We start from the raw sequence: 23,420 nt of genomic DNA, 5'->3' as shown, positions 1-23,420 counted from the left end.
AATCATCTCAACATAGGCGCAACAGGTCAGCCCAAGCGCTACACAAAATACTTTCCCCACAACAAAATGCCCTAAGCTTGTGCACAAATCACCGTGGAGATCAGTCTCGGGGGAGCCGAGCGACAGTATCTAGACACAAATGAGTTATAGTTCCAATGAATGATTACCGCTTATACTTATACTTATACCTATACGGAACCAACGTAGAAACATATTTAAGTTTTCATAAGAAAATATGACCGCTGAAATGTTAATTAATTATTATGTTATCTCGTATATTTACGATCTTTATTTTAGCGCTTGCTCTGCTGCAACCAAATTAGAAATATATTTACATAGGAGCTTTAATAGAGCTTGGAGTTAGAGCTTGGTGTCAAGGGTCTGCCAGAACATGCGAAATATTCATTAAAAGTCTAAGGAAATTTCTTAATTTTTTTTTACTGCTATATTCTCGTAGTTTATTGTAATTGTTACATTGAATAACAATGAAAATTGTACATAATTATTGTGTTTTGTGTATATGTAAAGATGTACCTGCTTTGAGGCTACAAATTGCATCCTGCGGTAGGGGGCTGCAATGAGAGGCGGAAAGTAAATGCAACAACCGATATATGCACTACATATTTGTATATCAGTGTGTGTGTGTGTATACGATATGGGATATATGTATGTATATAGTTATGTATATAGCTGATTCGTAAGGCACATTACGGTCTATATATGGTAGATCTACTACAAATGAGTGATTGCTAACTGCGCTTGATGATGCTTCAGGGTTGATGGTTGATGGTGGATGGGGATCAGGGACTGATACAATTTGGTCGCAGCTAAGTAATAATCATAAATTGGATTGATTGCTGTATACAAGTAGCTATATAAAGGTATATATATATGTATATAATAGGTATATAAGTATATATAAATGTATGTGTCTGTGTTGGTTATCATATGCCGATTTCGTAACAAATGCTCTTTGCTTCACACACAAATCCCAAATGCTTCTTACAACTAATAATGCGTTTAGTCCAATTTTGCATTCTAAAATCAGTTTGCTTACAAAAATTCCAATTTTGGCCTCTACGAAATTTTAGACACTTCTCTTAGCAACAATTTATGAACTAACTTTGTTTTCGCCGATTGTGTGTGTTTTTAATTGACTGAGCAATATCCTAGCTATCCTTTTGTGTGTGTGTGTGCATCTCACTCTCTGGCGGAGATCCATTCTCTCTTTTGCATTGCATGCAAACATCCGAAACATTTTTTGGGGAACTTAAACAACTAATAATTATCGCATCTCATAGCATTGCTTCGCTTCGGTTCGGTTCGGTTCGCATCCTATCGCTTGATTGGTTACCAAATTCTTTGCTGTATGGAGGAGGAGTATGTGGTGGTGGTGGCCGAGTACGTGGAGCACGCCGACCACTGGCCACTCTTGCCACCCGTTGGCGCCTGGTGCCTTCGTCAGTCATTGTACATGCCATCCACCAGGAAGTCCATGCGCCTATAGTGCCGTGTGCTCCACAGCTCGCGAAAGCGACGATACATAATGGTGACCACACCAATGGCCAGAGGCACCGTCAGCAGCACCGTCACAATGGGCACGATGTAATCGTTGCCCCTACGATCCGCCAGATTTCCAGTGAGCTCCTGGACCATTGGTGCTGCCGGTTCGGGCTGCGTGGATGCCAGCACCGGCAGGGGCTCCGAGGACGCAGCCAAGGAAGGAGCCGCCGGTGACTTTTGCTTATCCTCTTGCTCCTTCTCCCATTCGCTGTGCGTGTCCATACTGTAGACAACGGCCGGCTTTGTGGGACGCGGCGTCGTGGTCGTGGTCGTCGTCGTTGTTGTTGTGGTTTTTGTTGTTGTTGTTGTAGTCGACGGAGTAGTGGAGGTGCTGCTGCTATTGCCGCTGGTCGTGCTGGAGCCGTTGACCTTCTTCACATCACTTATGGAGATGCCCTCAGCCACAATGTTGCCAGTGGCTGGCTTTGCTGTTGCTGTTGCTGCTGCTGCCTTTGTGATTGTTCCATTGGTGGCTGCCGGAGCTGCGCTAGTTGGCGCCGCTGTCGCAATGGTGGGCTTCAGCTGCACCGGGTCCGTCCGCTTCCTTGTCTTGGCCGTGTTGTCTGGCGGAATTGTGCTCGTCTTGTTCATGTCCTTCTCATGCTCCTTGGCCAGCTCCGTGGAGTTGGTCGACTTGACCTGCGTTTTCTCAATGATGTGCACTTGACCAGGCACTGCAGCCTGAGCTGAGACAGTAGCATTCATCACATTCACAACCAGCGGCGCTGCCGTGGAACTGTTGCTCTGGGCTGTCTGGGGATTGGCCGCACCAACGCTGGCCACAGTGGCATTCTGCTCGCCAGCAGCGAGCAGCACTAGGCTTGAGCTGCACAGCAGCCAAAGCAACGGAAGCACGTTCATTCTTAGGCCAGGCCCTCCTTGTGCAATTTTGTCCAAAACCTCAAATTTGGCAGCCAAAATTAATATTTTACCAGTGAGACCGCGGAATTATCGATAAAATATACCGACAGACCCACGGAAATATACAGAGATAAACCTTCTCATTTTAACATATACCGAATTATACCTTCTCACCTGCTCTTTCCACAAAGCTCATCTGTGGTGTTGGCAGGTCATCGATAAGTGTTATCGAAAGAATGGTTTTTAAAGTTGCAAATGTTCAATATTTGCATATGTGCTTAAAAAACTAAAGCTATTATAGAAAAATATAATTAAGAGCCACAAATTTTCCTCTGAATAGTCCAGCGCCGGAATTTTTAATCAACGGCGTTGCTGACCATATGTGACATTTGGCAACGCTGTCACTGCTGACGTTGCCACTTTCGTGCGTGTCACAGCTGTGTGTGTGGTGTCTGCCGCATTCATTTCTTTTGATTTCGATTTCGACTTGCAGCGCCCGTAAGCCCCACGAAACATACGAAATGAATCTGCCAGGCGAAACACTGCTACTGCTGCTGGGCGGCTGCCTGCTGCTAATGTGCGGCACGGCCCAGGCCTGGCACTCGGAGGAGCTGGAGATCTTCGACTTGGTGGAGGAGATCAACAAAAACTTCTACGAGTTCATGGGCATCAATCAGACGGCCACCAATAACGAGATCAAGCGCGCCTTTCGCACCCTCTCGATTGTCCTGCATCCCGACAAAAATCCGTCCGAGGATGCCAACATCCAGTTCCGGAATCTCGTCTCCATCTACGAGGTGCTAAAGGACTCCTCCAAGCGGGAGAAGTACGACAAGGTGCTCAAGGAGGGCATGCCCAACTGGAAGTCAGCCCTCTACTATTACCGCCGCATGCGCAAGATTGGCCTCTACGAGGGCGCCTTCATTCTCTTCCTAATCATCACCATCGGCCAGTATCTGTTCGCGTGGGCAGCCTATCTGGAGAAGAAGTACACCGCCGAGCAGGTGTTCGGTACCAAGCTGAAGAAGCTCCAGAAGAAGAACAAGAACATCGATATGGACGTGATCCTCAGCGAGATTCCCATGCCATCGCTGCTCAACACGTTGCCCATTCAGATACCGCTGGCCATCTGGAATCTACCCAAGACCATCATGAACGGCTTCAGCAAGGCCAACGAGCTCAAGGAGCTGGCACTAGAGAAGCGCAGACAGTGAGTAGGGAGGCTCTTCCATTAGGGATTCAGACTAAATTTGATCTTATTTGCAGAGAGGTCGAGGCCGCTCGCCGTCAGGAGGAGCTGGAGCGTGAGGCCGAGGAGCAGGCCCGCCTGCGAAAGGAGCAAAAGGAGAATCTGCGCAAGCGCAAGCAGAACAGCAAGGCACCCGAGAAGACCGAGGAGGAGCTGCGCGGCTATTCGCGCATCAATGCCCGGGAGCTGAACGAAGAGGATGCCGTGCGTCCCGCTTCCCAGAAGGTGAACTACAAATACCTAGACTCACGTTCGTTTTACTCATCGCCCAAGGGCGCCCAAATCTTCCAGAGCACTGTGAGCGGCGGCTTCTGGACGGACGAGGATCTCACCGAGCTGATACGCCTCGTGAAGAAGTATCCTGGTGGGGCGGGCAGTCGCTGGAACACCATTGCCGAGTCCATGAACCGCAGCGTCCAGGAGGTCACCTTCATGGCAGCCAAGATGAAAGAGAATGGCTACCGCATACCCGGCCAAACGGAGAGCGTGGCCGAGCACCTCGTGCAGGAATCACAGCAGGCGGTGCGCAAGGAGAAGGTAAAGAAGTCCGCAACTGCGGCAGCGGCGGCACCAGCCACTGCCAGCAGCGAGAAGAGCATGCTGATACCGGAGACCAACTGGACGCAGGAGCAGCAGCGCGCTCTGGAGGCGGCCATCGTGAAGAACAGGAAGACGGCCAGTGGTGATCGCTGGCAGAAAATCGCCAACAGTGTGCCGGAAAAGACCAAGGAGGAGTGCCTGGTGCGCTACAAGTATTTGTGCGAGCTGGTCAAGACCCAGAAGAAGGCCGAGGAGGCGGAAGTCAATGCAGAGCTCGAGGAGGAGCTGGCTCCAGAAGAGGAGGAGGCCCCACCAGCGGCCGCACCAGCCGCAGCAGCAGCAGCCCCAGCATCAGCGGCGTCCAAGAAGCTCAGCAAACGCGAGCAACGTCGCCGCAAGCAGAATTACTCCACCAGCGAGGATTCGGATGAGGATGTATATCAGTACGAGATCAGCTAGTCGCCAACAAATTCCCCGGTGGATACCCAATCCTCCAGCAACTGCAACCGCAACTGCAACTCGCGTGGCTCAAAACAAACTTAGTTGTAATAAAACGATTTTTTAATATACATGTAATTTGCATTCAAGCAAAAAGACTCCTCCTCTGCGGCTATGGATCCGAATGACAGACAGAGCTTCGAGGAGCTAGCCAGGATCACATTTATCCAGGATACCCAATGTCCCATACTTGAAACGCTTCTCTCTTATGTTTTCTGTACATATATTTTTTGTAATCAATTCAAATCAAGAATTCCATTTGCCAAAAGTAAAACAAAAATGCGAATTGGGCAAGTGGCCAGACATCACGCGTCTTTTCCATGGGCCCTCGGACACTCGACCAACAGCACCCACCCGCCCCTTGATGATTGGACCGATAAGATAACAAAATGAAGCGAGATCTATTGGACACTCTTAGCCACTAGTCAGAGCTACGCTATTGGATGCAGAAAGAAAGTTTTGTGTATCGGTTAAAGTATGTATAAGTAGAGCCGCGGCCCTTGCTGCGTCTCACAGCATTTCCTCCCGTTGTAATTCGTTTTGGGATCAACTTTTAATAATAGTAATAATACAAGATTCAATCCTGCTTATCCGAATCATTGATGGCCAGTATGGACTCCTTGCTTATCTCCAGGAATGAAGTCTGCGACATCTCCGTGTCGTCCTCCTCCTCCTCCTCGATCTCCATCTCGAATATGGTCATCTTGCGCTTGCGATCCGAAAGCACTGTGGCTACCTTGCGGCTGCCGGAGACGGCCAGCATTTCGCAGACACCATCAAGGCCCTTGAATGCAGCTGCCTCGGGTATGTCGTGAATGCTATGCGTTACAGTGGCATCCGGCAGATTCATCAGCGTGGCAAGATGATGCTGGGTGCTTTGATTGCGGGCCGCACTGAGGGAGAACTGAATGAAGTAGCTGTGCGGGCGAACGCCGGGCATGGAGGAGGTGCTCTGGGCCAGCATGGAGAGCGACGACTCGTTGTAGAACTGCAGATCCACGAAGCGCAGATTGTAGTAGTCCTCGTGCAGCTGGGGGGTGAAGGGACCGGGCTGCAGCTGGACGCGAGTGCAGCGCAACAGGCAATCCTCGGCCCGACTGAACTCCAGGACCATGGCCTCCTGCCAGCTGATGGTTACAGCTAGCATATCGCATCTGCCGGCCTCATGGACATAGTAGCTGCAGGTGACAAAATCCTGCTCCTCCTCGGGCTCCATGGGCGGCAGCTGGCAGCAGACTACGGCCGTGCTGAGCTTAAAGCTGGCGCTAATGCTCTCCGTTGGCTTGTGGAAGACAGCATCGATGGCATTGAACATCTTGTCGCGCTGCTGCACCAGCGACAGCTTCTTGTCGTGAGGCACAAACAGCGGACACTGGCCCAGGCACTCGTTCTCGGCCAGCATCTGCTCCCACAGCTGATTCGGATCCACGGGATAGAGCTGCGTGAGGCAGGCATTCTCCAGATACTGACCCACACGCTCCAGATTGAATTTGCTGCGTGTGGGCACACCAGCACTCGGTAGCTCGGCATCCTCATCCTCATCGCTGCCATCGTCCAGATCCGGCTCCATTGCACAGAGCAGATCGGCCAGGGCCACGTTCTCCTCCTCGCTGAGCACCATCTCGTCGGGTATCTCCTGGTGCGACAGTCGCAAAATGGTGAATATCATCCAGGCATGGAAGAGCTTCATATCATTCACCAGCGAATCGATGGTACGCTGCAGTTCGTGCACCTTCAGATAGAACGCACCACAGGCACGCATAGCCTCAACGGCCACCTCTGGTGAGATGAGAGACTGCAGGAGGACAGAGATTAGATGACATCTATAAAGGATCAGGCTTCGGCTTCAAACCTCAAAGAAGTGCGACATGCGACCAAAGCCTGCGATTGTGTTGAGAAAATAAAACATATTGATGGCCGCTCCATTGAGCTGCTTGAAGACCAGCCCCTGCAGATTGTTCAGGCTGAGATCCACCGAATTGGCTATCTTCTTGAAGCCCTTCTCCGAGAGTGTGCTGCAAAGTGGACAGACCAATGAGGACTGGAAGCTGTTGAGGGAAACGCAACTCACTCGAACAGAAATTCCTCCACCTCGAAGGTGGCAAACCCAAAGACATGAAGCTCCAGAAAGTTGGCGGATATCATGCCGTATGCCTGCGAATTGGCATATTTTGTCAGTTTGTTGTCCATTTCCAGCTGGACAGTCTCCCAGGCCTCCGTCAGGCATTGCTGTGTGTCATTGATGTAGCTACCAAGGTCCGAAAATGTTAGAGAATAATCAGTGTATACACAGTCATCGGGGGCACCTACTTCTTTGTCTCTAGAATGTGGGCACAGTGCGTGGCCAGCTCCAGCATGGGGGCCATGCAATCCTGTAGAACCTGATTGTGAAAGTGCAGCATCTTCAGCTGTTGGCCATCGCGCAGCAGCGCATAGATGGCATTGAAGTCCCCGTTCAGCCGCACATCGTACACATCGAACTGCTCCGGGTGCAAGACGTGCTGGGTGAGATCGATGCTGCCCGCCTGGAGGGCGCCCAGCAGCAGCAGATGGACTTTGCCGCTGCGCATGATCACCACCAGAAAGCAGGGCGATCCCTTGGGGAAGGACTTCTGGTCGAGTGACTTTAGGCACGGATCAATGTTCGTCAGCGGCTGTAACTTGGGCAGGAATCGCTTGTGCTTGTCCTTGGCGTTGCAGGTGTAGCTGCCCAGCGTCTCCTGGCAATTGATGGCCTTGCTGAAGTACACCTTCTTGATGTCGTCGTCGTAGATCAGCCCTGAAATGATTGTCTCGCTCTCGGCATCCAGCAGAGCCACCTTTCCATTGCTGTAGCCCACGGCCAGCAGCGTTTCGTCCATTTGCCAGCTGAGGGAGCGCACTCGGACATCTTCGCCGGGCGTGGGGAAGGTAACAATCTTTTGCCAGTTCAGCCGCTGGATGACCACCTCGCCTGGTTTATATGGTAAACTTGTGTGTTAAGTCCAAGCGAAGAGCAGTGCGCGTAGGTTTGATTAAGCACAGCTTACCCTTTTCCGTGCCGTAGGCAATAAGATCCATTTTGTTGTTCCACTCCATGCGCTCCACAATGCAGGTCATGTTGCGCGCACCGAGCAGCTTCATGGAGCTTGCCTGGGCCATTTTTGCTGCTTTTCAATCCAAATTCCAATGCAGATCATCCAAAAAATTGCATCAACAGCAGTTCGGTGCTATTTGTTTATAATTTGCCGGCGTTTCTATCGGTCTAAAAAATGTTCTGGCGCAGCCTATCGAGCCGGCAAATGCCAAGATATATTGAATAAAAGGTGCAGTAACTTTGACCTAAGGCCAGGCCAGTTCAGTTCAGTTCAGTTCAGATTATTTTGACATATTCAACCTAGATCTTCTATAAAATTGCATCAATAGAAAATTAGCAAAGAAACCATATGCTGTGGTCATTTATGACCGCACCTTTCACCGAATAAACCTTGCGAATACCAAAGAAAAGGAGGCACAACAGAAGGGAGAATAAAAATCAAGAACAACAATAGAGGGAGAGATATGCGTACATTTTGTGAATTGTATTTTATTCGAATACAGAACATTATATTTTGTTTAGGTATTTGTGGGCCGGATACTGCGAGTCCCAAGTAATGCCGGGAATATCTAACATATTCCCGTCGGGAGATATTTTACACATATATTAAGATTGTGAGACTGGTTAAACTATATGTATGTAGTTATGCATTAAAACAAAAAAAAATAGTTAAATCAAACTATTTTGCCCCAATGGCGTGCATCGGTTTTTAGATCCACTTTCTTAATTGGTAAACTAATTTCTATGTTTATGTTTTGTATACAATCACTAAGCAAACAACATATAGATTGTTCAGACTTAGTGATACAATGCTAGATTATTTCGAATTGGTTTAGTCGTCGGCATCACCGACTCCAAGCTGGTTATCATCGTTATTGGTGCTGTCGGCAGGACTGGCCTCGACCTCGGGCCCCGCTTCTGGTTCTGCCTCCGGCTCGGCCTCAGCCTCGGCCTCCTCTTCCTCCTCCTCGTCCGGTCCGCCAGCAGTGCTGCCCCCAGGAGTCTCGACGCTGCCTGGGTTAGTGCCAGTTCCAGAGCCGCTGCAGCCCATGCCGTCGCCATCAGCGCCACCAGTGCCGTTGCCATTGCCAGTGTGCCAGGTGAGGCGCTCCTCGTAGAACGAAATCACAACCTGTGGGCAGCGCTCGTTGGCAACTTTGGCAGACACCAGATCTGCATGATCGCTGCCCTTCCACTTCATCAGGAACATGAGTTGGCCCAGCGAGTCGGTAGCGCCGAGTATCTTTGACGGCACCAAACCGCGCTCAAAGCCGATCAGCTTACGGGTCTCTTCGGTTTCGTCTTCCATAAATGATTTGCGCTTGCTGCGAATGTTTTCTGGTGTGGAGACTGTTGCTACGCGCTTCTTGGGCTCCTTCTTCGTTTTCAGCGACTCCTCGAAGGTTGATATTAGGTCGGGGCAATCAAGATTTTCCACAGGCTCCCAAGTATTTTCACTGCGTGGATAGCCCTTCCACTTTAAATAATATTCGGTGCGACCGTTTACCAATCGTTTGTCTTCCACGCGTTCTACGGAAAATTCGGCCATTTGTGTGATACGAGAGGCAATTGTTGCAAGTAATTTTGCTTTTCTGCTGAATTGTGCAGTTAGTTTATGCGTCGCTTGCACGTATAGTGATGGGGAGTTCGGGCTACAATACCATCGAGGGCACCCTTGATAATATCGCTGGATTTTGATATGTGCAATAGATCAATGTTTTTTTTAGCAATGCTGTAGTAATATCACAGTACACTATCCACAAAAATTATGTTAATGAATTTATCGAATCCACACTTTTTATTTTATTTAAAATATTTCAAAAGTTTTCGATGGGTATATCGATGGTGGTACCATCTACCATCCCTAGCAAGAAAATGTTGCAGTAAATTATGTTTCACGAGCCGACTTCTTACGCAGCTCTCGAAATCAAATACAGAAAATACATCAACTTCAAATAAAATGTTTCCATTAAAAATGTATTTGAAATGAATATTTATTTTCTATTGGATACACTCATCGATATCAGTTTGCGATGATTGCAGCATTTCGATAGATTATCGATGGTCGACGTGTTGCACGTGCGTTTGTTTGCATTGAAATAAACAAATTTAAATTAATTAAATTAAATTAAATTAATTTAATTAAATTGAATTAACTATCTTTAAACAAATAAACAAAAACCAACCAAGATGGGCGAGTTTATAGCTGAAATGCAGGAGCGCCTGCTGCCGGAGTACGAGCAGATGAAGCACTATAACGTCTTCACGCCGGATCAAGTCAGGTAAGCGCCTAGCAATCACCACTGACCCACAGGCCCTTCAATTCAACCTGTTGCTGATTTGCTTCCAGAGAAATAGTGAGCCGGCGAGAGCGTTTATTCCTGAAGATAACTAAAAGCCACCTGGCTGTCGGCGATTATCTAGAGTTCATTGTCTACGAGAAGCAAATGTACAAGACACTCTCGGATAAGGAGAAGATGATGCACATAAAGCTGACCGGCCTGAAGAACTCCATATCCATACGCATCATGCGTCTCTACAGGGAAGTGTTGGGCAAGTTCACCCACGACAGACGCCTGTGGAGCAATTGGATCAAGTTCAGCAAAAAGTCCGGTCCACAGGAGGTCGCAGGCATCTATGAGAAGATGCTGCTGGTAAGCATTAAATCGACACAAAAACATCAACTATAGTGCTCAACTTCCTCTTAGTACCATGGCGATGATCCGAACTTTTGGGTGGACGCCGCCCTGTGGCTCTACGAATACAATCGCCTCAATATAGATCGCGTGAAGGACATTCTGCTGCGTGGCCTACAGCGGCATCCCGACTCGGAGGCTCTCAACAAATGCTTCTTCGACATTCTGCTAAAGGAGGCAGCTCGGGCCGATCCTGAGAAAAATCTCGCTGACAACACTCTGTCCGAGCAGGACATTAAACTGGAGCGGGTGGAGGCCGTCTATCGCAACAGCATGGCAAACATTACGAGTTTGGACTACTTTGTGAAGCTGCTGGAGAGCTGCGAGGATCACCACGAGATGACCCTCAAGCTGCAGCGTCTCATCATCGACGACATGCAGGAGAAGTTCCCGCGCGAGCCTGGCCTCTGGGATTTGGCGGCGCAACGTGAGCTGCGTGGCTACCATCTCGGGGACGCCGACGAGGAGCCAGAGAACAATGAGGAGGAGCCAGCCAGCAAGAAGTCTCGTTCTGCCACCAATACCCGCTCCCTAAAGCGTCGCATTCAGCTCTGCGTGACCGTCTACAAGTCCGCCGTGGAGGTGCTGCAGACACAGGATATGTGGAGTCTCTATCTGGATGCCATGCTCGCTCTAAACAGCGACGGAAAGGCGGAACGAGCCCTCAAGCAGCAGTGCCTGGCCGATGCCCTGCAGGATGGCCATCGCTCGAAGCTGATGCACGTGCGGCACTATGCCATCCTGAAGAAAATGCTCAGCAGTGCGCCGAGCGGGCGAGAAGCCGCTGTTACCATTCTTACGGAGGCCCTCAAGAACGATGCATCGGTGGAGATGCACCAGTTGCTGTTGGGCACGCACGTGCAGAATGACAGCGAGTCGCTGATCCATGAGATGTTCAACAAATTCCAAAGGACCATGGGCCCCGAAGCCCTGCCGCTGTGGCAGATGGTCATCCTCTATTATCGCACACGTCAGGATAGCCTCGGCAGGAAGCGACTGGAAGATATCTACAGGCTAGCCACAGCCTCCGCCTGGCCGGAGTTCTTCGAGCTGCGCTCCGACTATTTGCGGTATCTCTGGCATGAAGAGTCCGTCGATGCAGCGCGCACGGAATACGCCAAGCTGGCCCTACAGCCGCCCATGTCCCTGCAGCTGCATCGCACGATGGCCCAGCTCGAGAGCAGCCTGGCAGTGCGCGTATGTAAACCATTTTATGCCCAATTCTATATATATATAATTGTTCGTGCCTCCCTCTCTCTGCAGGACAAGGCGGCTATCAAGTACTGGCGCATGTGTTACGAGTTCATGGCCGTTTACTTTGGCAAAACGGAGCCCAGTGTCTGGGTGGAGTATCTTACTTTTGAGCGGGACCATGGCGACGCGAAGAACCTTTCCCTGCTCACCCAGCGCGCACTCACCACCCTGGAACCCCGGTACGTGCCCGCCTTCGAGGCGGAGCGTGCCCTGGCCTATGTGGGCGCTGCAATCGTTGGCTAAGAAATCATCGACTAGGCATAAGTAAGGACTAAGCACTAGTAAGCCTATAAAGTAAACCTTTTCTTTTTTTTTGTAATCTGTATATTGAGTTTCCTCGACTTGGCCCTTGTTACATAATTAATTTTATAATATTCTGCTATTGATTGTGCAAAACAAAAGTGTTTAAAGTTAGCTGTAGCTTAAGATGAAGATCCCTACAACATTTTTTGGCAAATGTTACAGGTATTAAATAGTTTCTTAAGTGAAATGATTTATTGGAATATTCTGTGGCTCTCTTTAAGGTGGAAAACTATTTCATTTTGTATATTTTATATTCTTATAAGCTTACAATTTTGTTGTGGTACATCATTATCAAGAAGTCATTGTTTTGGCTACTCTTCTTTAATTATATTTTGAAAACAAATTGCTATGGACATTTTAATGATTGCAAAAATCTTACAATTTATTGGATAAGTTATTTTAACTTGGCATAGAAGGTTTGATAATTTCTATAAGAATTGGCGAATCATATTCCTACTCCGGGTATATTATTACCTAAAAATATGAATGGACAATCGAGTTAAAATCAATTTAAATTTTCTTTCAAATGAATATTTTCCTAGAAACTTACTTATCCCTCACAAGGTTTTGTATTTGCATCAAAGTCTCAGGTGCTAATATAACTTCTTCAACTCTTAGGGAAGCAGATGGCTATTATGGCTCCGAAAATGATACATAATGATACCTTACAGGCCTATACCTATGTAAACAATATGTTGTTATCCGCCAGAATATATTCTTTCTTCAAGCAAGTTTTTATAACGTATAATTTCTCTGAACAGAATCATTTTTGTCACTTTTTAACAGTCCACAGTGAACCCTAATTGACCCTAATAATATAAATCCTATGCGGATTCTATAATGTCTTCAGAGCTTTTCTTGCATTCCCCTAAAATGTATTTGGGCTTCAAAAAGTTCGTAACATGGAATTAACAAATTTCTGTAACTACTTTAGCATCCACACATTTTTCTTTTTCTAGAAACCTATTTGTCTTTTTTTAATTATATTTTGTATGAACGGGCGAAAATGAAGTCTTAATATCTTTGATATGATCATTTTCTATCCTGAATTTCAATATCTTCTATAATCAAAATCTATAGGATGTAAAATATGAGCCAATCTCGTTGAAATTGGGTGAGTTTTCAGAGTTAATTTCATTCCTCCAACGTTATGCTTGCACTCTACATTTTGTGTTTTTCTCTCCCACTGCCCTCGCACAGTGTATCCTTTCGATGAGAGTTGGAACCTGCTAATAGCGTGTCGGCCGGCAAAGGCTAACTCCCTGATACCATCTCCGTTCTCCCCGTCTGCTGCTGCTGACGCGTTTCGAGGCTGAGTCGCTGCCGCTGCCACTGCCACTGCCACTGCCTGCGTTAACGCTGACGCCAGCGCTGTTGCTGTCGCTTGCCCGAGCTTTGGATGCGAGTGGCGGCAAAGCTTTCGTCACTTCGTTTGCGTACGCCGTGGAAACAACACGCACTTTCAAACTCATACCCAGCACACTGCGAGATACAATCCCAATTGAACCGATCCTAAGTTCAGCTACATTTGCATTTGCATCTCAAATCGAATCGAATCGATCGCCATGGAGTTCAACAATCGTCTGCTGCTGAAAATCATTGAGCTGGTGAGCAGCCCCAAATATTCTGATCTCTATTTTTTTTCCAAAATTTCTATTTGTGAGTGTGTTGTGCATTGTATCTGTATCTCTAAGTTTCTTTCCTTCCTGTGCTGTGTGCTGTGCGCTTTATAACCTGTCTTTCGTTTACAATTTCATCCCTGGCCTTGGAAGCAAACAGAACGCCAGCAACAGAACCGGTTCCCCCCCCCTCCTTTGTATTATTCTGGACCAAAACAAATCCCATGACTTCATTGTACATACTCTGTGCATAGGAGGGTACTACATGTTAAAGGTTTCGCCACAGACGTTTGTCTCTTTATAAAGTTTTGCCTTCGAATTGCGAATTTTTAAGGCATATTGTTGTATATTGTCACAATATTTAGCAAATATCTGGTTTTGGGCCGTAGCAAGGTTTCTCCAGATATTAGATCGCACTTTTTGCTGTTGTTTCTAGGACTGCTACTTCTTTATTTCATTATAGGTCTTGGCACATTATTCATTAAAGTTCCATGGAAAATTTTATTTAAAATTTAAAATTCTTCAAAACTTACTCCTCATCGTAGAATATTTGTACAGCAAGTAATTGCATGAATCAAAATTGTAATTCTGTTCTTTTAATATTGTTGCTATAAAATTCGTTGTACATGTACAATTTTTAAACTGAAATAGCTCTCAAATTCCATGCATCACTGTTGGGAGATCTACTCTCCCAGTCCCAGTCTGCGAAGTGTATTCCTAGCTTCGGCCTTCAAAGCGCGGGCATTTCCTGAAACGAATTTGCAGTTTTGTATCTCTTTTTGTCTTTTTTTTCTTGTTTTTGTTTTTGTTTTGGAGTTGTTGCGTAGTTGTTTGGTTAATGCGTGCTCTTGGGTCGCGTTGTTTCGGTGTGAGTGGAGCAGCGGTGGTTTGGGTTCCTTTGTACTCAGCCCGTAGACCGGTGATGTCATCGGCTTAGATGAATTGCTACGTAAAGCCTAATATAATATTCGGTCATGCCTGCCCCTGGGACGACACAAAAGAAGGCGAGAGATGAAAGAGAACTTGATTTGTCTTCCGCTGGCAGAAGCGGAATGGCGCTTAGAATGGGCGGATTCCACTGATGATCTTCTCCGATATGATGTCACCCACGCTGCCTCGCGCTCGCACTCGCATTCGCATTCGCACTTGGACTCGCTTTCTGCCACTCCTCCGATCCGATCCGATCCGATCTGTTCTGCTCTGTTCCGATATGTTCTGGGGGGGAGGGCAGTTCATTCTTTTCTATTTATTTCAATTTTCTGGCTCTTTGACTCAATTCAAATTGTTTTGTTAATTGGCCAGGTGGGTTTATATGTGAAATTATACTTATATGGAAATTTCCCCTCTGACAAATTGTCGAAGCATTTCCATTTCCATTTTCATTATTTTTATTTTGCGAAATTGTAAATTGGCAAATGTGCAAAACAAGTGAAATGCGTTCGTGGTCAAGCTCAATTTTCTCTGAACCTCAATTAAACGATGGATTGGATGTACATTTTTGCTCCATTCCATCGCATTCACTCATTAATCATTATATGACATCATATTATAAAGATTCTGCGTGCGATTAATGGGCAGAGTAGAGGCATGCCCTAAGCCAGTTCTATGGAAGACACATGGGCCACAAAATGCCTGCTTCAGCCACTGATTGAACTGCCTGCTGGCTGAGAGCAATTAAGTAGAACCTATAACTGAAATGATTAGTATCTGCAGAAAATAGTTGGAGTTTTCCAGCATATCCTTGTCCTTTAGAACTGTTTAAAGTGCAGATAGATTTGAAATGATTTTGTTTGCTGAAGTACGGGCAGCATTCGTTTATTTGCTATATTATTCATTATATGAATAGCGCGAGTGAGAGTGCGGACTACAGTACTTGTATTTGCAATGCTGAGACATCTGCTTCGACCCGCCGACTTTGACTTGTTTATTTACTTTCATCTGTTATCAGGCAAACGGATGAATGAGTCAAAGCGTCGATCGGAGCAGACATACTTACTGAGTAGGTTCTATATGCACTGGCAGGTTGAACGTGCGCCTATTCTCAGTATTTTTTAATGAAAAGAAATTCTTACGAACTACGAAAATCTGTTGCACCCAGAAAAATCGACATGCCAACCGAAGGGCGCAATCCACTTTATTCGTTTTCAGTTTTGAAAGATTTAAAAATATGTAAGCCATTATAAAGAGTGGCTCTAAGGTCTGCCAACCGCTTTCGTTCTCAAATATTGCAACATTGAGTCTGCGATCTGCTCCTCGCTTTGAATGCCACTTTTTCTGATGATTATATCCACACACATTAATCCCATCAACCGAGTGACGACGACCCACTTGAGGCGCACTCGTAATTTGTTGCAATGCGGGTCATGTACGTCTCTCCCGTCCCTGCCACACCCACAGAATCGCAGTGCCGCAGCTCAAAGCTGAATGGAGTGCCGCGATCACGTTTCATTTGGCTATTGCACTGACTAATCCGAACCAGACCCCGGATTGGGACTGAGAGCTAAAACGGCAGCAGCAGCAGCAGCAGCAACAACTACAAATGATGTCATCACACTCACATGGCCAAAAAGTAAAAAACAAAACAGCAAAAAATGCCAGAGAGCATTACGCATACGCATACCGCCATGTGCGATCCGCCTAAAGGTCGACTGGCCGATCCGACGGTCGGGACGCCGCGCCGGGCGGATTGCATTGAGTAAACAACAACCAAACAGTCGGCGACTCATAAAAAAACAGAACGCCCTGGGAATATCTAATGGCTAATGGCCCAAAGGCCGGCCATTCTGTTCCCCCTGATTATCTATTCATCTAACTATCTGTCTATCCATCAGATTACTCATCCTGATCCCTCAGTATTGGTGGGCCCTCAGGCTGCACGTTCTGGTTTGTGGCCAATACTTGTCTCACACCGCTGGCCTTGGTCATGGGAGAAAATAAAGCGAAACAAAATAGTTCACAAGATACGAGGAGGCGGCACCGCGCCACCAAACTCAACTTGCAACGCCAGTCGTAAATATATTTACGAGCTAATAAATGTTTTAGCTGCTGCAAATCTGTGCCTTCCCTTCTGCCAGATACATTCGGGTTTTTTTTATTTTTTTCTAGAATTTTGTTGAACTGATTTCGAGGTGGCCGAGACCCTGTGTTGTCTCCGCCTTCTGGTGCCCCGTTGGCATGTCAGGTGCTCCGTGCGAGTATAATGAATGGCAATATCAATTGGAATTGGGGGAATAAAATTGATCTATGGGCTTTGCATGTGGGCTCCACTGGTAAACGTGGTGAATGGTAAGAGGGTTCGTTTCCCTGTCTGGGGCTCTATTTACTTTTGGGTTAATATTTCGTGCAGAGGGTTTCCCCTTGACAATGACGACCCCGAATCAACTGGTGTTTTTGCTATGGGAGGGGCAATGGATACAATAAATGGCAGGCCGAAATGTAAACAGTTCTTAGTCATATGTGAGACTAAAGATATAGTGAAACGTTTACGTTCGTTCGTATTTCGTTCATTCATGCAAAACGATGAAAACACACGGACAAAAATGAACATAGAGCGGATGCTGGAAAAATGAAATTTGCAGCAGAAGTAGGAAAATATTAAAGATTTTATTTGCATTTTCTTTGCTCTGCAATTGAATCCAAACTGCCTTCAAATTGAATGGCCCCCCTGCTGTGATTCCTACCCACATCTGTTGCAGAAACTATTCCCAATGGCCAAAGTCTACTTCCCTTCCGCTACGTTTATCCATAAATATCATTTGTTTGCCCAACACTTTTCCATTATATATTTTTGGGGGGGGAGATAGTGTCATATTTATGGAGCCACCGTCGTGCCCCCCGGCACGATTTATGGGCGTGACAATTAAATAATAAGGAATGGCACAACAACTATAGATACATGGAGATATTATAAGATATCTGATGGATATATGTGTGAAGGTGGGAGGCGAGTGCAAACATTCGGTAATTATTGACACACATAATTGCTGTGCTGAACTGCGTGTGCTGCTGGGTGTTTGCTGTCTGCGGAAAAGTGGGGGAAAGTCCACATTTAGATACAAATATGCGCGGGAGATACTGTGCCACACTCACAACCCATCCACCAAATGATATTTGTTATGGCTAATGCACGAGGCCAGCAGCGAGCAAATAAAGATATGGGAACATGGAAATGTGTATCCCATTCCCATTCCCACTCCCATTTCAGCGAATACTCTCCACTAATGACCTCTTGGGTCTGTCTCCTTGCATTACAAAATCAACATAATACTTTGAGGCTGCATCCTGGGCACACGAAGGACAAACCAATTAGCGGCAGCGTCTCCTAATTGATTGATGGTCGCTGCAGGGTGTGCCCACTGTTGACACTTCCTCACCGCTAAATAGCTCCTCCCCAATCAGGCACTCGACACGCCATATCGCTACCACATTTATCGCCCATCAATATCGAAATCATTTTCATACTTGATAAGCAAATTGGCGTCGTCCACTCGTGTGGGGCTTTTCTGCTACTTTGCTCGCAATTCCTCGATGATGATATATGGATGGGAGCCCTGACATGAAGGGCCACCTCGCAATGACAGCCACTTGAGCTGGCCTATTTGATTAACAATTAAATGTCGGCATTGATCAATGAAAACGGAGCACTCCCCCACAAGACATGTCAGGTCAGCCACTGGCACAATGCTGCCAGATGGTGCTCCCTTTTAGCCCAGTTTTAAACACTTTCAAGACTGCCCGTCCCGCCATTAGGGCAAGTGTCTGTTTATGGCCTAATTTCCTGTCCTGTGCTGTCCTGTCCACACCCTGCGCCATGAACCAGAGCATATGGCCGAAATTACAACCCATTAAATGCATGACGCACTACAATTTATCAATCGATTCTCGTGAAGCTTTCACAAAGGGAATCAACTGGAGACGGGCACATGGTTGCAAGGGATATTTATTATTAAATTAAATAAATAAACAAATATTAGATACTCCCATCGCTTTGTGGAGGAATAGTTGGAAATCTTTGAGCTAAAATCTGAGAAATCTATCTGAGAAATCTATCCGCCTGTCTCCTGTCGCCGTTCCAGCGTCTGTCTGTCTGTCTGTCTGTCTACCTATCAGTCTGTCCGTGCCTGTGCCTAATCGAGTACTCAGATACTGAGAGCGAAACCCTTTCCCGAACACAGGCCTTCACCGCCACGAGCATCGTGCTGATCGAGAGCGTGGGGGACCACAGATACAGCAGCCAGGCAATGCTGGTGTGCGGCACCCTCACCGGCTACGCGATCATCTGTGCCACACTGGGCCTTGGTAATGGACGCAGTCCTTGAGTCCACGAGTCCAGCTGTCAATCTATTGAATCGGTACCGATCCGTCTTTCAGGTCATCTGGTGGGAGCGAACATTGACAAGCGCATCGATGTCCTGTTCTCGGTGGCCGCCGTGATCCTCTTCATATCCAGTGGGGCCGTCATCCTCGACCGCTGGCTGGACGCCTATGAAAAGGACAGCGACAAGAACAGTGTCCTGGCAGCGGCAATATTCTGTTTGACCAACGGTGCCATCTTTGTGGGCGATACCTTTGTAGTGCTGAATGCCTGATCAAATAAAATCCAGCTACAATGAATTGCCAGAGAATTGTTTTAACTGACTTCAACAATAAAACTAACCAGAACCCGAGACTAATTTTTGCACCGTTTTCTAGCAATCTTCTAACGATCTTTCTACTCTCTTCTCTTCTCTTCTCTTCTCTTCTCTTCTCTTCTCTTCTCTTCTCTTCTCTTCTCATCTCTCTGTTCTGTTCTGTTCCCACAGGCCATCGCCATTGCCTGCATTGTGATGTACGAGGTGGATGGTGCCCTCTCATCCCGTCCCCTGATCGTTTGCGGCACCATCGGCGGCTTCACGATCATCTGCGGCGTTCTGCTGATCGGTGAGTGTTCTGTTCTGTTCTGTTGTGACTGTGATTAGCCACGGATCGTTGGATCGCTGGATCGTTGGATCGCTGGATCGTTGGATCACTGAATATAAATCCCAACCCCGTATTTATCTGCATTTTCTGTTGCAGGTCATGTGATCAACTCTCTGGTGGAGAAGCGCCTCAATGCCTTGATCTCGCTGATCGGCTGCATTCTGTTTGTGGCCTCTGGTGCTCTGGTCATCGATGAGTGGCATGATGCCGTGCTGCAGAAGGATAGGAAGCGCAATGCCATTGCCGCTGGCTCCCTGATGATCATCAACGGCGCTGTCTTCCTGCTGGACACCCTCTCCATCTGCCGAACGTAAAGAGTTGCTTCTCTCATTCTGCCCAACCAACCAACGAACCAACCAACCAATCACTTATGCATCCATAAACACGCTTCGTCGTCGTTTGTTGTCTAAAATTCTCATGGCTTCTGTGTGGATCGTCGTAAATGCGCTGAGAAGAGTGAAAAATGAATCTATGTACACTCCCTGTGTAGCCTTTTTTTTGTTTTTGATACCATTATATTTATATGTATGTACGTACCTCCAATGTATATGTATACAAGAATATCTATCCCATTTATGTAGCACTTAAGCCTATCTCAGATACGCACGAATCAGAATCAGAATCAGAATCAGAATCGTACTTCAAGTATACCAAGTGTAACGAACAAAGGGCATTATTCTCTTGCAACAACTGAATATCAAATTATTTACCGGAATCCATTAAATATATGCACACATACAACACTTATCTGTCTTCGTATTTGTACTCGTACTCAAAGTATATTATGCTAAACACACACACAACATCTGCTGGTCATGTCTTCTTATATCATCATAATTGCCCCGCTCCTCGCTTCACACAGACAATTGCCCATAATTGCGAGCACGAGGGGCATGGCTCAGGCACACACGAGAGTGTTTCTTGGGAAAGACCAGAGACTCTTCTCACATAAGAGCCAGCCGCCAGCAGCCAGCCGCCAGAGCCTGCCGTCACGTGCCAACTGTTGCAAAACCGAACCTGAACCCTGGCAGAGGTAGAGAACCTCACCCCCTCCATCCCACTGGAAAGGTTGTCAACTTTTCACATTGCCACTTTCTCAACTGTTACAAAGTAAAGGGATGGATGGATGCCCGTGCTCCCCTCTGCCAGCTGTCCCAAGAGTGTCAATCCATTCACCCAGATGGGGTGTACGAGCACAGGCTGCCATGCCCTATGAAATATCAAACAGTTGAAGAGATTTTCAAGTCCATGCTCTATTGGGTTTCTTCTGGGTAGTAAGAATATTCTCTATATATTTTAGATTCCTTATATTGTCTGGAATTGGAATACTCATGGCATTGTTGTTCTAGCATCTTCATTTGTGTTCGCTCTTTTGTACGCTTCGACTGTCTGTTGTTGTTCGATTTTGTTTCAGAAATCTCTTGCCAAAAAATGACTAAAAACCAGGAAAAGTTTTCCATGGCAATAAGATATTTTTTTGTAGATGTGCCCAAGTAAATTGTCCTTTGCTCTTGACAAAAGCCATGAAATTAACTGAAAAGAATGCTTGACATCCATCATATTTCATCGGATTTAAAGGGTATTCAAAATTCGCTGCTTGGAGGTGGTGCTGTGCGCCCTCTCCCTTCTCGTTTGTCTGTTGGCCTGTTGATGCTACTCACTCATGTTGCGGGCTTATTATAATTAAGCAATTTATTTAATTTCTAATTATTTCTCATCCCATCTACCCCATGACAACTATGCGAAAAAATGATATAAAAACACAACCACAACAACCGCAAAATAGACGCACGGTGGTGCCGGTCTTGGCGGAAGAGCCTAGAAAAAATCAAGTTGAGATAAATCGCTTTTGAGATCGCCACTGAGATACAGATGCAGGCCCTCGCACCTCACCCACCCCACCGAAGACTTATGTAAAACAGAGTTGTGATTTTATATTTATTTTGTTTGATTTTTTCTTTACTAAATGCACAAATATTTCCTCATCTACAGTGCGACCTCTAAAAAGTGTATATTTTGTTTGGGAATTATGATCTTCTGCGGCCCAGGCCATAATCGTCTGTCATAGTTGGCCGCCATTGCCTCGAACTTGAATTTGAGGGTCAGAGTCACAGGAGGTCATGACTTGTTTCATTTGGGCCTCAACTGAAAAGTAGGAAAAGCACTTGGAAAAGTAGGCTGTAGGAAAACGTCAGACCTGTTCGGCTCATTACTTGTTTGAGAGCAGCGCCCTAAGCATCAGTTTTAGTTTCAGTTTTAGCTTTTTCCAAATTATATTTCACATTTTTTTCCACCAAAATTCTATTTTGGAATAATAATCAAAATTCCTGTAAGATGTCCAAAGCCAAAGAGGATACCAAGAAGATCATGACTTGCGACTTTGAAATCAAGGGAAAAATCCCTAAGGAGGCGTTCGAGATGTTCGCTGCGGCCCAGGCCAAGATCCTGGGATTGCGCGGCTACATCACCCAGGTCTCTGAGGAGTGCTTCAAGGGTCAACTGCAGGGTGAGGGCCGTGTCATCGAGGCCTTCAAGCAACTAGTCCTTTCGGCCGCCGAATACGTGGCTGCCGTCAAGGAGTTCGTCATCAAGAACCTCAAGGCCATCGATGACTACACCTACAAGACCTTCGAAGTGAAGGAAAAGTAGGATATATTGAAGCTTGGCAATCACCAAGAAAAGCTTGGAAATATGTTGCAGAGACTTCGAGTAACCATCCAGGAATCATCTCATGGGGTGAGTTCTAAGAATTTGGGAGATTTTTTGTTGACACTTTACTTTGATTTACCTGTCACAAGGCGCTGCTCTGACATTCGGTGGAAGTTTTAGCCATTGCACCATACCATTCTACAATAAGTACACACTATGCAATACCCTGACATTTCGAAGCTCGTGAAACCTGCCCCCTGGTTATGCTGTGACAATAAGTTATATTTTTTTTTATTTACAACACTTTATACACGATCTGAGTTATCCTTGGACGATCTACGAATATCTTAGGGTGAGTACCGAGAAATATGCCACTGCGGAAAACAATATTTTTAAATAATATTCACAGAGCCGCTGCTCCAGCAATTAGTTCGAGTTATCACTAATCTGAATACCAGTTAAAACGATGTTCAATATACGATCTGGAAATATCAGACCTGCCCTCTGGTTATGCTGCAACCATTAGTTTGTGTTCCATTTTCTTAACAATTAAAACACTTTATATACGATCCGTGAGATGTCCAATGCTTAGACGAGCTTTGGGTCTAAAGTTGGTACTTTTGCTCTGAACTCTGAAGGAACATCCAGGAAACTATTGGGTATGCCTTAGATGTATGTTAGTCACATAAGAAAATTCTAATTGATTTGTTCTTTTTTTAGAGCGCTGATGGGAGGCTTTAGTTCTACTTATTGTTTTCACCATGAGTATTTCTACTTGAAAATACACACTGATACACACTACTTCCTTAAGGAGAAACCAGGCCGAGGGAAGACAATCTGGACTTTTTTGTAAAGACTCAGCGGCGGTTCTTGAGATTTGGCCCTTTCAGGACTGTTGCCAGTTATTGCAAATTACACAAACTAAAATTACTCTTGGATAAAGAAATTGGATTATTCATGGATCATTATGGGCTGAAGTACCTCGAATCTGCAGATCTTTCCTAATTCTCTCCTTCAGCGTGCACAATGGGTAATTGACTAGCAATGATTGAGGGTTTTCTATGGATCATTACAGGGATAAAAAAGTGTGATCATCACTAAGAACCTATTTGAGAGAATAAACCAATGTTTTGGGTATTTTTCTGTTAAGAAAA

The 23,420-nt window shown here is 46.2% G+C and overlaps 8 protein-coding genes across 9 annotated transcripts; 5 read left to right on the top strand and 3 right to left on the bottom strand.

The window, feature by feature from the left end:
* Nucleotides 1-828: 828 nt before the first annotated feature.
* On the bottom strand, nt 829-2,514 carry LOC117898772 (integumentary mucin C.1). The gene has a single exon (XM_034808409.1). The coding sequence runs from the start codon at nt 2,422-2,424 to the stop codon at nt 1,462-1,464; it is 963 nt and encodes a 320-aa protein (XP_034664300.1). The 5' UTR covers nt 2,425-2,514; the 3' UTR covers nt 829-1,461.
* Nucleotides 2,515-2,848: 334 nt separating this feature from the next.
* Nucleotides 2,849-4,801, top strand: LOC117898717 (uncharacterized protein F54F2.9). Its single transcript, XM_034808338.1, has 3 exons — nt 2,849-3,634; nt 3,691-3,898; nt 3,965-4,801. The coding sequence occupies exons 1-3, from the start codon at nt 2,946-2,948 to the stop codon at nt 4,670-4,672; spliced, it is 1,605 nt and encodes a 534-aa protein (XP_034664229.1). The 5' UTR covers nt 2,849-2,945; the 3' UTR covers nt 4,673-4,801.
* Nucleotides 4,802-5,118: 317 nt separating this feature from the next.
* LOC117898691 (anaphase-promoting complex subunit 4) lies at nt 5,119-7,962 on the bottom strand. Of its 2 annotated transcripts, none has more exons than XM_034808316.1 (5): nt 7,741-7,962; nt 7,022-7,664; nt 6,789-6,959; nt 6,564-6,726; nt 5,119-6,506 (listed from the first exon to the last, which is right to left on the bottom strand). In XM_034808316.1, exons 1-5 carry the CDS (start codon nt 7,850-7,852, stop codon nt 5,289-5,291), a joined length of 2,307 nt encoding a protein of 768 aa, XP_034664207.1. In that variant the 5' UTR covers nt 7,853-7,962; the 3' UTR covers nt 5,119-5,288. The 2 variants fall into 2 exon arrangements, with proteins under 2 accessions (XP_034664207.1, XP_034664199.1); XM_034808308.1 differs by having other exon boundaries at nt 6,783-6,959; nt 7,741-7,960.
* Nucleotides 7,963-8,512: 550 nt separating this feature from the next.
* On the bottom strand, nt 8,513-9,424 carry LOC117898813 (chromobox protein homolog 3-like). Its single transcript, XM_034808471.1, has 2 exons — nt 8,599-9,424; nt 8,513-8,553 (listed from the first exon to the last, which is right to left on the bottom strand). Exon 1 carries the CDS (start codon nt 9,334-9,336, stop codon nt 8,620-8,622), a length of 717 nt encoding a protein of 238 aa, XP_034664362.1. The 5' UTR covers nt 9,337-9,424; the 3' UTR covers nt 8,513-8,553; nt 8,599-8,619.
* Nucleotides 9,425-9,856: 432 nt separating this feature from the next.
* On the top strand, nt 9,857-12,971 carry LOC117900786 (U3 small nucleolar RNA-associated protein 6 homolog). Its single transcript, XM_034811269.1, has 4 exons — nt 9,857-10,069; nt 10,138-10,441; nt 10,496-11,680; nt 11,747-12,971. Exons 1-4 carry the CDS (start codon nt 9,978-9,980, stop codon nt 11,978-11,980), a joined length of 1,815 nt encoding a protein of 604 aa, XP_034667160.1. The 5' UTR covers nt 9,857-9,977; the 3' UTR covers nt 11,981-12,971.
* Nucleotides 12,972-13,458: 487 nt separating this feature from the next.
* On the top strand, nt 13,459-20,079 carry LOC117903666 (protein snakeskin-like). Its single transcript, XM_034815992.1, has 3 exons — nt 13,459-13,647; nt 19,461-19,578; nt 19,714-20,079. Exons 1-3 carry the CDS (start codon nt 13,606-13,608, stop codon nt 19,929-19,931), a joined length of 378 nt encoding a protein of 125 aa, XP_034671883.1. The 5' UTR covers nt 13,459-13,605; the 3' UTR covers nt 19,932-20,079.
* Nucleotides 18,317-19,399, top strand: LOC117891831. Its single transcript, XM_034797584.1, has 3 exons — nt 18,317-18,323; nt 18,688-18,957; nt 19,030-19,399. Exons 1-3 carry the CDS (start codon nt 18,317-18,319, stop codon nt 19,245-19,247), a joined length of 495 nt encoding a protein of 164 aa, XP_034653475.1. The 3' UTR covers nt 19,248-19,399.
* A 1,769-nt stretch (nt 20,080-21,848) lies between the features above and the next one.
* Nucleotides 21,849-22,835, top strand: LOC117903667 (acylphosphatase-1). Its single transcript, XM_034815993.1, has 3 exons — nt 21,849-22,353; nt 22,416-22,618; nt 22,676-22,835. Exon 1 carries the CDS (start codon nt 21,952-21,954, stop codon nt 22,264-22,266), a length of 315 nt encoding a protein of 104 aa, XP_034671884.1. The 5' UTR covers nt 21,849-21,951; the 3' UTR covers nt 22,267-22,353; nt 22,416-22,618; nt 22,676-22,835.
* The last annotated feature ends 585 nt before the right edge of the window (nt 22,836-23,420 follow it).

This window comes from Drosophila subobscura, chromosome A (genome assembly GCF_008121235.1).
Source record: "Drosophila subobscura isolate 14011-0131.10 chromosome A, UCBerk_Dsub_1.0, whole genome shotgun sequence".
NCBI lineage: Eukaryota > Metazoa > Arthropoda > Insecta > Diptera > Drosophilidae > Drosophila > Drosophila subobscura.
Note: the sequence above shows the minus strand (reverse complement) of the source record. Positions and strands in the feature narration are given on the sequence as shown.